The sequence below is a fragment of the Coregonus clupeaformis genome, chromosome 14 (genome assembly GCF_020615455.1).
Source record: "Coregonus clupeaformis isolate EN_2021a chromosome 14, ASM2061545v1, whole genome shotgun sequence".
Taxonomy (NCBI): Eukaryota; Metazoa; Chordata; class Actinopteri; order Salmoniformes; family Salmonidae; genus Coregonus; species Coregonus clupeaformis.
The window spans coordinates 29,429,494-29,442,861 of record NC_059205.1 but is presented as its reverse complement, the minus strand read 5'-3'; the positions used below and the strand labels follow the sequence as shown (position 1 = coordinate 29,442,861).

Genomic DNA, 13,368 nt, shown 5'->3' with positions numbered 1-13,368 from the left:
GCAGATCTATAGCTGTAGTAGATACCAGAGATGGAAGTGCATCACTGCATTTTCCCTCTTCTTTAGTTTCTCTGAAATTGAAATGATACTTGCTTGACTTTTAACATTCATCTAGACTCGTCGTTGCAGTGTGCATTGTGAAATGCACAATTTATGCAATATCATTAGTGACCACCGCTGGTGTCCTCGATACCTGTGGCACCATTCATACCATCAGATCGCAGTCAACCATTCCGTAATGGTCTTTGTTGGTCTTGTTCATCATTCTCTCATCTTTGGGTCCTCAGAGTCAAGAGAGAAAGATTAGATTATTGAAGGATGGATACTTCATGTAGAGCGGCATCCCTGATTCTTAGATGTCCAGTTTATTAGCTCACCAGATTTAATCTATATTTTTCGTAGCCAGACTATTATTCATATTCGTATTACGGACTACAAAGGGAAACCCAGCCGCGAGCTGCCCAGTGACGCGAGTCTACCAGACAGGCTAAATGCCTTTTATGCTCGGTTCGAGACAAGCAACACTGAAGCATGCATGAGAGCACCAGCTGTTCCGGACGACTGTGGGATCAGGCTCGCCGTAGCCGATGTGAGTAAGACCTTTAAACAGGTCAACATTCACAAGGCTGCGGGGCCAGACGGATTACCAGGACGTGTACTCAGAGCATGCGCGGACCAACTGGCAAGTGTCTTCACTGACATTTTCAACCTCTCCCTGACCGAGTCTGTAATACCTACATGTTTCAAGCAGACTACCATAGTCCCTGTGTCCAAGAAAGCGAAGGTAACCTGCCTAAATGAATACCGCCCCGTAGCACTCACGTCGGTAGCCATGAATTGCTTTGAAAGGCTGGTCATGGCTCATATCAACACCCTCATCCCGGAAACCCTAGACCCAATCCAATTCGCATACCGCCCCAACAGATCCACAGATTACACATTCTCAATCGCACTCCACACTGCCCTTTCCCACGTGGACAAAAGGAACACCTATGTGAGAATGCTGTTCATTGACTACAGCTTAGCGTTCAACACCATAGTGCCCACAAAGCTCATCACTAAGCTAAGGACCCTGGGACTAAACACCTCCCTCTGCAACTGGATCCTGGACTTCCTGATGGGCCGCCCCCAGGTGGTAAGGGTAGGCAACAACACATATGCCATGCTGATCCTAAACATGGGGGCCCTTCAGGGGTGCGTGCTTAGTCCCCTCCTGTACTCCCTGTTCACCCATGACTGCATGGCCAAGCACGACTCCAACACCATCATTAAGTTTGCTGACGACACAACGCTGGTAGGCCTGATCACCGACAACGATGAGACAGCCTATAGGGAGGAGGTCCTTGACCTGGCAATGTGGTGCCAGGAAAAAAAACTCTCCCTCAACGTGAGCAAGACAAAAGAGCTGATCATGGACTACAGGAAAAGGAGGGCTGAACACTCCCCCATTCACATCGACCAGGCTGTAGTGGAGCGGGTCGAGAGTTTCAAGTTCCTTGGTGTCCACATCACCAACAAACTATCATGGTCCAAACACACCAAGGAAGTCTTGAAGAGGGCACGACAACGCCTTTTCCCCCTCAGGAGACTGAAAAGATTTGGCATGGGTCCCCAGATCCTCAAAAAGTTATACAGCTGCACCATCAAGAGCATCTTGACCGGTTGCATCCCCGCCTGGTATGGCAACTGCTCAGCATCTGACCATAAGGCACTACAGAGGGTAGTGCGTACGGCCCAGTACATCACTGGGGCCAGGCTTCCTGCCATCCAGGACTTATATACTAGGCGGTGTCAGAGGAAGGCCCATAAAATTGTCAAAGACTCCAGTCACCCAAGTCATAGACTGTTCTCTCTGCCACTGCACGGCAAGCGGTACCGGAGCGCCAAGTCTAGGTCCAAAAGGCTCCTTAACAGCTTCTACCCCCCCAGCCATAAGACTGCTGAACGATTAATCAAATGGCCACCCGGACTATTTGCATTGAGCAATATGTTTTAGCATGTAGGCTCGGTTTTACATCCAAGGTAATGAGTATGCTTCTATTGTGTCCTGGAAAATACTGCAGGGTCATAAACTAAGAAATGATTCCTATCTGAAAACTATTCTGAATATTGTTAATGTGTAGATGAGTACCTCAATGCAAAGCCATTGTTGCATAAGTGCTGCCAAAAGCTCAACAAATGCCTCTGTCTGTATGCTGCTTATCCTTTGTGCACTGGAAGGATTTCATTTTGTTTTGTGGTGGTGTTCAGCTGTTTATTTCATGTACTGGTTTGATTACTATCTTCATTTAACAAGTCATCTGTTTCATTGACCCACCCAATCATTGGAATCATCTTTCATGCTGTTCCAAAGGACAGCATGAAAGCATCTGGATCACTATCATCGTCCATTACCCATTGTTCTCCACCATTTTGCTGCTTTTCCACTTCCATCACAACTGAAGATTTCAAAGAGAATGTTTTGACTGATTGTTAATGAATTTGGGCCTGTTCTTATTTTTATAGCCTTGCCTGCCAGCTTTAAACAAAAGCTGATGAACCAGCAGGCCAAGGAAGGGGAGAGTGTCACTCTCTGTTCTGTGTTATCCAAACCTGGGGCCAAGGTTCAGTGGAAGAAAGGCACTGAGAATCTCAAAGCTGGAGATAAATATGAGATAAAGCAAAAAGATGCCTCCTGCGAGCTTCAGATAAAACATCTGAAGGTTGAAGACAGTGGAGAGTACTCCTGTGAGTGTGGAGACCAGAAGACCACAGCGACTATAAACATCAATGGTATGGATACATAGTCTTGGTCAATGGGAATGTTGGGAAGTTTGTGTTTACAGGGGCTCAGTCACTCAAATTGATATATGTAATGTCATGTGTTGGTAGAAAACATGTTTTTAGTTATTGTAAATACAATATAATTGCATATTTAATCCAATGGTTTGTTAGCGTTACCTTTGACCTTCAAACACAAGCTGGAGAACCAGGAGGCTAAGGAGGGGGGCAGTGTTACCCTGCACTGTGAGCTTTCTAAACCTGGGGTCCCTGTGGAATGGAGGAAGGGAACACAGGTGCTGAAGTCTGGAGAAAAGTACCAGATTAAGCAGAAAGAATCTGTGAGTGAACTCCTGATCAGCAAAGTAGTACCAGAGGACAGTGGAGACTACAGCTGTATGTGTGGAGACTTGAAGACTACAGCCAGTCTCAATATTAAGGGTAAGAGGCAGATTGTTGTCATTGAATAGCTACTGTATGTTCCGCTGAAGTTGTTCTGTACTGTCTTTTTCAGTGCCATTATCAAGTTTCAAGTGTGATTCAGTAGATTATTTTTAAGAAGTTGGTTTGGTATAATGGCTTTGATTGTGTTGAATAGGTGTAGTTGTCATCTTGGCTTTGTTTAATTTTGTATGTTTTTGTGATTCAGTGTCAGCAGCAAGTTCTGCATTGCCTGAAAATCCAGTGCTTAAGCTTAGAAGTATTCCCAGGCATTTGTCTATGACTGTCTCTGTGTGTTATCTGTCTCTGTCCAGTTGATCTTTGTGTCTTTGTAGTCTGTGTGTTTTCATTGTGTTGATCATGTTGTAAGTCTTTGTTAGTGATCATTCTGTCTCTGTTTCTGTGTTTGGGTTCATTATTTAAGTACCTGTTTTTTAAACTGTGCCATTCTCATGGTTTTAGAGGATGCACTCATGTCTGATTGCCTCATATGATTGGTTAGGCCTATTGTTTTTTGATGTATTTTATATGCTTTATTTTGAATCCCCAGCCCAACCTGTTACATTCAAACAAAAGCTGGGGAACCAGGAGGCTGAAGAGGGGGGCAGTGTTACCCTGCACTGTGAGCTCTCTAAACCTAGGGTCCCTGTGGAATGGAGGAAGGGAACACAGGTGCTGAAGTCTGGAGAAAAATACCAGATTAAGCAGAAAGAATCTGTGAGTGAACTCCTGATCAGCAAAGTAGTACCAGAGGACAGTGGAGACTACAGCTGTATGTGTGGAGACCAGAAGACTACAGCCAGTCTCAAGATTAAGGGTAGGGTGACACTTCTTGTTACTGTATGCACAAAAATGTTGTTTACTTTTTTTTGAGTCATTATCATTATTGGCATATGCATATTATTAGAATTTTAGGAATCAATATTGTTTTCCTCAGAAATATGATTTTGTCTTATTTGTCTTTGTACTGTATGTTCCTACATATGGTCTGTCTCTGTCTGTGTTTTGTCTCTATTTCAGTTCAGTTTTGTCTTTGCGTGTGGTCTGTCTCTGTCTTCAATTTGTCCATCTGTGTGTGTCTTTCTGTTGATCTAACTCTGTTTGATCTGTTTTGTCAAATGTTTTGGACTGCACAATTGCTCCTGAGTACGGTCATATATTGGCAGAACAGGAAATATCCAGCTTTACATATTGCCTACATGTCTCAGAGTTTTGTTCATTTTGGTCACTTTGTCTCTGTGTTTGGATTACCTGTGCCTTGAACCATGTCATTAGCTAGGTTTCCATCCAACTGCCGACAGATTTTCATGCAAATATAAAACAATCTGCATAAAGAAAATATGCTAATGTTCCTACCAGTGGTGTATTTCCACCAAACGGACTTGTTGCGGATAAAAGTTAGTGCGTGATGACATAGTGCACACAAAAGTCACTTTTTCGCTTAAGTTTTCATATACCGAATAAAAATCGAAAGTTCAATGTGTTTCCATAGCATTTGTAACTCTACCGACAGTTTTGTTGCAAAAACTGTTGCGTTAAATAGCAAATGTGCCTGCTCTGGTCTTGGTACGTGCGCTCTAGCAACAGCTGGTAGATACAGTGCGGGTAGGCTAGTCTACTTGTTGAGATTATTATTGATAAGAGCGAGAATATTTTTATTTGTCAAATGGCATCGATCATCATCTCACCAGAATAAGACCCTCAATATTTATTGGAAAGTAGCATCAAGATCACCATGCACATTTACCACCCTTTGAAGTTCATCATAAATTATTTCGTCTGTAGCCTAATAAACGGCATGGTTTCCTGAGTCAAAGAGGAAGGACCACACACCATATCATCGCTTGACTCCAAGTTTACTTCGATATGATGGTTATTATATCAATTTTTGCGCAAATAGGCGTTTCCACCACCATTTCTCACATAATTCATTTTACTGACACAAAATGATCCCACCATGTCGAACGAACAAATTATGTTGGCATTTATAAAATTGTACAAAAAATACCAGTTTCCATCACAGCTGTTGTGATTTTAGAAGTTGGTTTAGAAGTTGCACTCATGTCAAATTATTTTTCTGTTTTATATCAAAATATATGGTAATGTTTTAATCCTCAGCCCAACCAGTGACGTTCAAACACAAGCTGGAGAGCCAGGAGGCTAAGGAGGGGGGCAGTGTTACCCTGCACTGTGAGCTTTCTAAACCTGGGGTCCCTGTGGAATGGAGGAAGGGAACACAGGTGCTGAAGTCTGGAGAAAAGTACCAGATCAAACAGAAAGAATCTGTGAGTGAACTCCTGATCAGCAAAGTAGTACCAGAGGACAGTGGAGACTACAGCTGTATGTGTGGAGACTTGAAGACTACAGCCAGTCTCAATATTAAGGGTAAGAGGCAGATTGTTGTCATTGAATAGCTACTGTATGTTCCGCTGAAGTTGTTCTGTACTGTCTTTTTCAGTGCCATTATCAAGTTTCAAGTGTGATTCAGTAGATTATTTTTAAGAAGGTGGTTTGGTATAACGGCTTTGATTGTGTTGAGTAGGTGTAGTTGTCATCTTGGCTTTGTTTAATTTTGTATGTTTTTATGATTCAGTGTCAGCAGCAAGTTCTGCATTGCCAGAAAATCCAGTGCTTAAGCTTAGAAGTATTCCCAGCCATTTGTCCATGACTGTCTCTGTTTGTTATCTGTCTCCGTCCAGTTGATCTTTGTGTCTTTGTAGTCTGTGTGTTTTCATTGTGTTGATCATGTTGTTAGTCTTTGTTAGTGATCATTCTGTCTCTGTTTCTGTGTTTGGGTTCATTATTTAAGTACCTGTTTTTTAAACTGTGCCATTCTCATGGTTTTAGAGGATGCACTCATGTCTGATTGCCTCATATGATTGGTTAGGCCTATTGTTTTTTGATGTATTTTATATGGTTTATTTTGAATCCCCAGCCCAACCTGTTACATTCAAACAAAAGCTGGGGAACCAGGAGGCTGAAGAGGGGGGCAGTGTTACCCTGCACTGTGAGCTCTCTAAACCTGGGGTCCCTGTGGAATGGAGGAAAGGAACACAGGTGCTGAAGTCTGGAGAAAAGTACCAGATCAAACAGAAAGAATCTGTGAGTGAACTCCTGATCAGCAAAGTAGTACCAGAGGACAGTGGAGACTACAGCTGTATGTGTGGAGACCAGAAGACTACAGCCAGTCTCAAGATTAAGGGTAGGAGGAAGACATGTTATTAACTATTTATCATACTGTATATGCAAAGCTGTTGTGCTTTCGTCCCCGCGATGCCCTGTTACTGGTAGTTCAGTGTATTGTCAAGCAGAATGTTTATTTTTATTTTTATATATGGGTGTCCAGCAGTTGTTGATTATGATGTTGATTTGTTGGTTGACTTTGTCATGTTTAAGGAACTGTAATGTTATGTCTGTCTTTTTGTTTGTGTCTCTGGGTGTCTGTGGGTAGTCTGTTTCAGTGTTGTCTGTGTGTCTTTGTGTATATTGGTTTGAGTCATGGTGTTACAGATTGGTTGTTTCTATAATTTGTTTGTATTTGTATTGCTTTGTTCCTTGTTCCTTTGTGGGTGTTCCATTGACTATGCAATGGTGATTTTAGTTGTTCGTTTTTTTTACACTTTCATTCACAACTAACCCACTAATGGTTCCACAGCCCAACTTGTGACCTTCAAACATAAACTGGAGAGCCAGGAGGCTGAGGAGGGGAGCAATGTTACCCTGCACTGTGAGCTCTCTAAACCTGGGGTCCCTGTGGAATGGAGGAAGGGAACACAGGTGTTAAAGTCTGGAGAAAAGTACCAGATGAAACAGAAAGAATCTGTGAGTGAACTCCTGATCAGCAAAGTAGTACCAGAGGACAGTGGAGACTACAGCTGTATGTGTGGAGACCAGAAGACTACAGCCAGTCTCAATATTAAGGGTAAGAGAAAATTGATACATTCAGAAGTGCTTTTGTCACTTAATATATTTTCATTGAATATCACTAAAATGATATTACGTTCACAGGTGTAACATTTGTTGTACTGTATTGTATGCTGTCTTCAAATTCATTATTTGTTTCTGTTTGTCTGTCATTTTATATGTGTTCTGAAATGGAGGAATGGTGAAGGCAAATATCGTTTCGCTACAATAAGGACAAATAATCAGGAAAATGCTACATATCAGCTTGATGCATTTGAACTACAGTTGTGTTGGGTTTCATATTTGAACTCCAATTACATTATTTGTCTTTCATTTAATGAGCAAGTGACTTTGAGTACAAACACTGTTATCCCTATGTACAAGGAAATATTCTTCCTCAAGGTCAATTCAGATGGGATGATATATGGGTTAACTTGAATCCCATCGTGTTGCGTGAAGCTTTCCACCATCATAGCCCCAAAGGCTGAATGTTACGCCAGCTGTGTTCTCAGTAGACTTGCAGTTATATTGTTTGCCTTGCCATTCAAAGTTGGATGTTTTATCATAGCTGTGAAGCGCCCAGCTCCCCCAGTCTCCCCCAAACAAGAGCCTCCGAAGCAGGATACCAAACTGGAAGAAGGTAGGGAGGGGAGTGGACATGGAGAACGGTTTGGTTGTCTGCTTTAACTTGCCATATGTGCAGTTTGTCTTGCTTCTTGGTCCTGATGATGATGTTGATAGTCTTCATTGTCCTTTTATAGTGAGTGCACATGTCACTATGCTTTAAGTTTCTTGTGGTTTGTTTGTGCCACTCTTTATTGAGCTAAAAAAGGAAATAAGATTTGTCTCTTCACATGTGTTCACCACATCTGTTGCTTGTCGTTGTGCAAAAAAAATAATTTGTTTGTTTGGATCAGTGTTGTAAGCTACTCTCTGTATTCTTTTTGCAGTCAATCCACATGTTCTGAAGGCTTTGTTCCGTTACTTCCGCTGTTCACGGTTTTAAAGAAATCTCTTTATTTAAGACTTGTGGGGTACATCCTTTGTTGGCAGTTTGTGTGGTATATCCCTCTGTTGGCAGTTTTTCTGTTATGGTCGATCTTGTCATAAAAGGTTTGGTTATGAGGTTTTGTATTCTAAGTTCGATGTTTTATCGCAGCTCTGAAGCCTTCAGCTCCTCCAGTAACTCCCAAACAGGAAGAGCCACAGAAGGAGGAGGCCAAAAAGGAAGAAGGTAGGGAAGGACAAGGAGATCAAGTTTGGTGTACTGTTTGGCCCTCTGTCTTTATGGTATGTCTGTAAGTGTTTTGTTACTGTTAGTTTGTGCCACTGTTGAATCATTTACTGTATGAGGGAAGATTTCCTCTCCTGCTTTATTTGTTGTACATACTCTGGATGACTTGTTGAATGGTCTGAGGCGTTCTCTCTGTAGAGCTTTTCATCTGTCAGTTGCTGTCAGGCTATGTGTCAGGTGTCAAGTCATGTGGGCATTATTATGTTCTTTATGGTTGCTCATGTAGGCTCCATCCATGTTGTCTGATGGTTTTCAGTTACTTTATTTGTTGCGCATATTCTGGATACCGACTAGTTTGAATCATCTGAGTGGAAATGACTTTGCGTCTCTGTCGGTTCCTGTCCTTTCATTGTTGTCATGTTATGGAGGCTCTGTCATTATGTTGCTTACGGCTTTGCAACTGATCATAGCATTGTGGTTACGTTTCAGACCTATATTGTTTTATCACAGATCCAAAGCCACCATCTCCTGTAGTCATCCCAGAACAGGAGACCAAAAAGCAAGAAGGTAGATCTGGAAATCTGAATCTGCCTTTTTTCGTGTTGTTGTTTGTGGCAGTGACTGTTGCTGTATTTTTTGTGCTAATAAGCATAATTGGAAGCAATTTGTTGTATCACATCTCTTATAAAAGTTCAATCTGTGATTGTTTTAAACATTTAGCAAATTGCATTATGGTGTGGCTGTTATCGTGTTTGCAGACAGTAAGCTATAAGGTTTGGAATGTGGAACTGAAGTTGCTGTAGGCTATGGTTTTAATGGTGCTGTCAAATGTTTTTCTCTTAAAAATTATATTTTTGATTTTCAGTTGATTTTCATTTCATATTTCATATTACCTGTAGTTCTAAAGGCTGCTCCTCCTGTTGTCCCCAAAGAAGAGCCTGTGAAGCTGAAGTCAAAGACTGTGGTGGAAGCCCATGGTAGGAAAGGATGTCCCATCTGTTGGCTGCTGAGCTGGGCTTTGTCTGCAGTTTGTTGAACATCGAAAATGTGAAGAATAATGCAATATCTTCAGTAGTGTAAAATCATTTCATTTCATAAATATTCTTACTACATTTCTTAACCTCATACAAATTAAAATGGTAATTTTAGGCATTGCCAAATGTAGCAACCAAAATATAATTGTTACCTAGCATGTTAGCATGAAACCAATTTACTCAATCTGTAGCCAGCTAGATAGCTAGATACCTGAACTTGGTCTAGCTAAATTAGTTTTGCAATATGCAACTCACCATATAAATGTACGTGTGCAGGATGCTGACAAATTGACATAATTACAGGTGTAATTTTATATTTCTAGTGTCTTGAGAAGATTCAAAGTTTCCCTCAGATACCTCATCTCTACAGAATGTGCTCCATCTCCTCTGTCAATCAAGGGCATAGGGCGGGACTATGATAGTAGTTTGCTTCTGATTAGCCAGATCTAGTTTATTTTATCTGTCAAGAATAAACCCTTAACCAGGTTATAACTCAGTCTTAGAAACAGATATATACTACAGATTGTGTTTCTTGCTATGTTTTTTTATGTATGTAAACATTGTCTGTGCACAATGTCACCTTTGCTTAGAGTGGCCTGTCCTTATTTTGGAGTCTCTGCTTCCCTTTGTGGGCTTGCCTTTTGTGAGCATACTCAGCTCAGAGTTGGATCTAAAGTGAAATGTTTCAACCCCCAGCTCCTCCAGTCATTCACAAACAACAGGAGACCAAAGAGCCCCAGAAGGCGACAGTTGAAAAGAAGACAGTAGTAGAAGCCCATGATAGGAAAAGATGAGATATGCTCTCTGTTGAGATCATTCTGGAGTTTAGCTATAGAATATTGAGTTATTATGGTGTTTAGTCATTGCTTTGAAGCCTGCTGTTCCTGCTGCCCCCAAACCAGAACCCCAGAAGGAGACAGTTGAAAAGACAGTAGTTGAAAACCATGGTAAAAAAAATATATTTCTGGTTACTTGTTGAAGTAAAGTTGTTTAGTTATTATGGTGTTTTGTAATAGTCTGCGGCCCTATTGCTCCTGCCATGCCCAAAACTGAGCCTCAGAAGGAGACAGTAGAGAAGAAGACCATGGTAGAAGCCCCTTGTAGAAAAAGATGAGCTTCACTATATATACAAAAGTATGTGGACACCCCTTCAAATTAGTGGATTCGGCTATTTCAGCCTCACCCGTTGCTGACAGGTGTATAAAATTGAGCACACCGCCATGCAATCTCCATAGACAAACATTGGCAGTAGAATGACCTTACTGAAGAGCTCAGTGACTTTCGACGTGACACAGTCATAGGATGCCACCTTCCAACAAGTCAGTTCGTCACATTTATGCCCTGCTAGAGCTGCCCCGGTTAACTGTAAGGGCTGTTATTGTGAAGTGGAAACTTCTAGGAGCAACAACGACTCAGCCGCGAAGTGGTAGGCCACACAAGCTCACAGAACAGGAGCACCGAGTGCTCAAGCGCGTAGCTCGTAAAAATCATTTGTCCTCAATTGCAACACTCACTTCCGAGTTCCAAACAGCCTCTGGAAGCAATGTCAGCACAATAACTGTTAGTCGGGAGCTTCATGAAATGGGTTTCCATGGCCGAGTAGGGCTCTTTTTCATGGTTCAGGATAGGCCCCTTAGTGAAGGGAAATCTTGATGCTACAGCATACAATGACATTCTAGATGATTCTGTGCTTCCAACTTTGTGGCAACAGTTTGGGGAAGGCCCTTTCCTGTTTCAGCATGACAATGCCCCAATGCACAAACGAGGTCCATACAGAAATGTTTTGTCGAGATCGGTATGGAAGAACTTGACTGGCCTGCACAGAGCCCTGACATCAACCCCATCGAACACCTTTGGGATGAATTGTAAAGCCAACTGCGAGCCAGGCCTAATCGCCCAACGTCAGTGCCCGACCTCACTAATGATCTTGTGGCTGAATGGAAGCAAGTCCCCACAGCAATGTTCCAACATCTAGTGGAAAGCCTTCCCAGAAGAGTGGAGGCTGTTATAGCAGCAAAGGGGGGACCAACTCTATATTAATGCCCATGATTTTGGAATGAGATGTTCGACGAGCAGGTTTCCACATACACTACATGACCAAAAGTATCTCTTGTCTGTTGAGCTCATACCTGTGCATTGTCTGTCACAGCAATGTAAATACTGTATTCTGGTGTTGCTGTAAGTAATTGTGTTTTTGAATCTGGTGGATAATTGCAGTCAGATAGGTACTGCTGCTCGTTGGCCTATCTGTTCAAGTGAACATTGTTTGTGGCTTTGTCACTGTGTGGCTCATTTGTGGGGTCTGTGCTTCATCTTGTGATCCTCTTAGTATGTGTCAAGTAAGGGTTTTCTTACTTGACATATTCCAAAAAGTTTTTGCTTGGTCTTATTTGTTTTCCCCTGATTTGAATGGCGGTGTGTGTCTGTTTAAAAACGTTTTGTTATATGTCGTCAGTGGAGACTGGTGGGAGGAGCAATAGGAGGATGGGCTTATTGTAATGGCTGGAATGGAATTATTGGAACAGAGACAAATGTGGTTTCCATATGTTTGATCTGTTCCATTTATTCCATTCCAGGCATTACAATGAGCCCGTCCTACTATAGCTCCTCCCACCTGCCTCCACTGTATGACATAATTTTAATTCACATTTATACTGTCACATGATTTATTGCGTTATCTGCTTTCTAGAAACTGATTAAGTTCAATTATATACTGGTAGTCATTTTGGTGTTTTGTCATGGTCTCTAAGCCTGTTTTTCCTGCCACCCTGAAATTGGAGCCCCAAAAGGAGGTGACAGAAAAGAACGGTAGAAATGAAAACAGTAGAAAGACCTGGTAGGAAAGATGAGCTGTGTGTAGTCTGTCGCATCAATTCAAATACTGCTGCTCTTTGGCCTATCTGTTCAAGTGAACGTCATTCATGGCTTTAGCATTGTGGGGCACATTTTGGGGGCATATAGTCATTTTAGTGTTTTGTCATAATCTCTAAGCCTGCTGCTCCTGCCACTCCCAAACCTCAATTGTGGCTTTAGCATTGTATGGCTAATTTTTGGGTCTCTTCTTCATCCTGTGGTCCTGTTAGTGTGTCCAGTAAACTTATTCTGTTTACTCTTTGTCCCTGACTTGCAGTGTAGGCTATGTATTGGCAGTCTGTGTCACTGGTTTCTCTCTTTGAAGACCGTTGTATGAAATTGGGAATTCATGTTCATGCTCTCATGCTTTTGGTTTAGCATTCTGCTTACTAGACAGATGATGAAGTTAAATCATATACCGGTAGTCATTTTGGTATTTTGCCATAGCTGTGAAGCCTGCTGCTACTGCTGTCCCCAAACTGGAGCCCCAGAAGGAAGAGACAGTAGAAAAGAAGACCGAAATAGAAGCCCCTGGTAGGAAAAGACAAACTATATGTTTGTTGAGCTCATACAGTGGGGAGAACATGTATTTGATACACTGCCGATCTTGCAGGTTTTCCTACTTACAAAGCATGTAGAGGTCTGTAATTTTTATCATAGGTACACTTCAACTGTGAGAGACGGAATCTAAAACAAAAATCCAAAAAATCACATTGTATGATTTTTAAGTAATTAATTTGCATTTCATTGCATGACATAAGTATTTGATCACCTACCAACCAGTAAGAATTCCTGCTCTCACAGACCTGTTAGTTTTTCTTTAAGAAGCCCTCCTGTTCTCCACTCATTACCTGTATTAACTGCACCTGTTTGAACTCGTTACCTGTATAAAAGACACCTGTCCGCACACTCAATCAAACAGACTCCAACCTCTCCACAATGGCCAAGACCAGAGAGCTGTGTAAGGACATCAGGGATAAAATTGTAGACCTGCACAAGGCTGGGATGGGCTACAGGACAATAGGCAAGCAGCTTGGTGAGAAGGCAACAACTGTTGGCGCAATTATTAGAAAATGGAAGAAGTTCAAGATGACGTCAATCTCCCTCGGTCTGGGGCTCCATGCAAGATCTCACCTCGTGGCG

The 13,368-nt window shown here is 42.0% G+C and overlaps 1 protein-coding gene across 18 annotated transcripts in view; it reads left to right on the top strand.

Annotated features, from left to right (window-relative positions):
* The window catches only part of obscnb (obscurin, cytoskeletal calmodulin and titin-interacting RhoGEF b), a 129,027-nt gene that overhangs the window by 48,658 nt on the left and 67,001 nt on the right, over positions 1-13,368 (top strand). For 9 of the 18 annotated variants that reach the window (XM_045224779.1, XM_045224778.1, XM_045224784.1 and 6 more), the window contains 6 exons: positions 2,506-2,772; positions 2,935-3,201; positions 3,752-4,018; positions 5,320-5,586; positions 6,137-6,403; positions 6,857-7,123. In XM_045224779.1, coding sequence (XP_045080714.1) covers positions 2,506-2,772; positions 2,935-3,201; positions 3,752-4,018; positions 5,320-5,586; positions 6,137-6,403; positions 6,857-7,123 — 1,602 coding nt within the window. Of the gene's footprint in view, positions 1-2,505; positions 2,773-2,934; positions 3,202-3,751; positions 4,019-5,319; positions 5,587-6,136; positions 6,404-6,856; positions 7,124-7,672; positions 7,745-8,263; positions 8,339-8,827; positions 8,906-9,237; positions 9,316-12,672; positions 12,760-13,368 lie in introns of all 18 variants that reach the window. The other 9 variants (XM_045224793.1, XM_045224787.1, XM_045224795.1 and 6 more) reach the window with 6 other exon arrangements.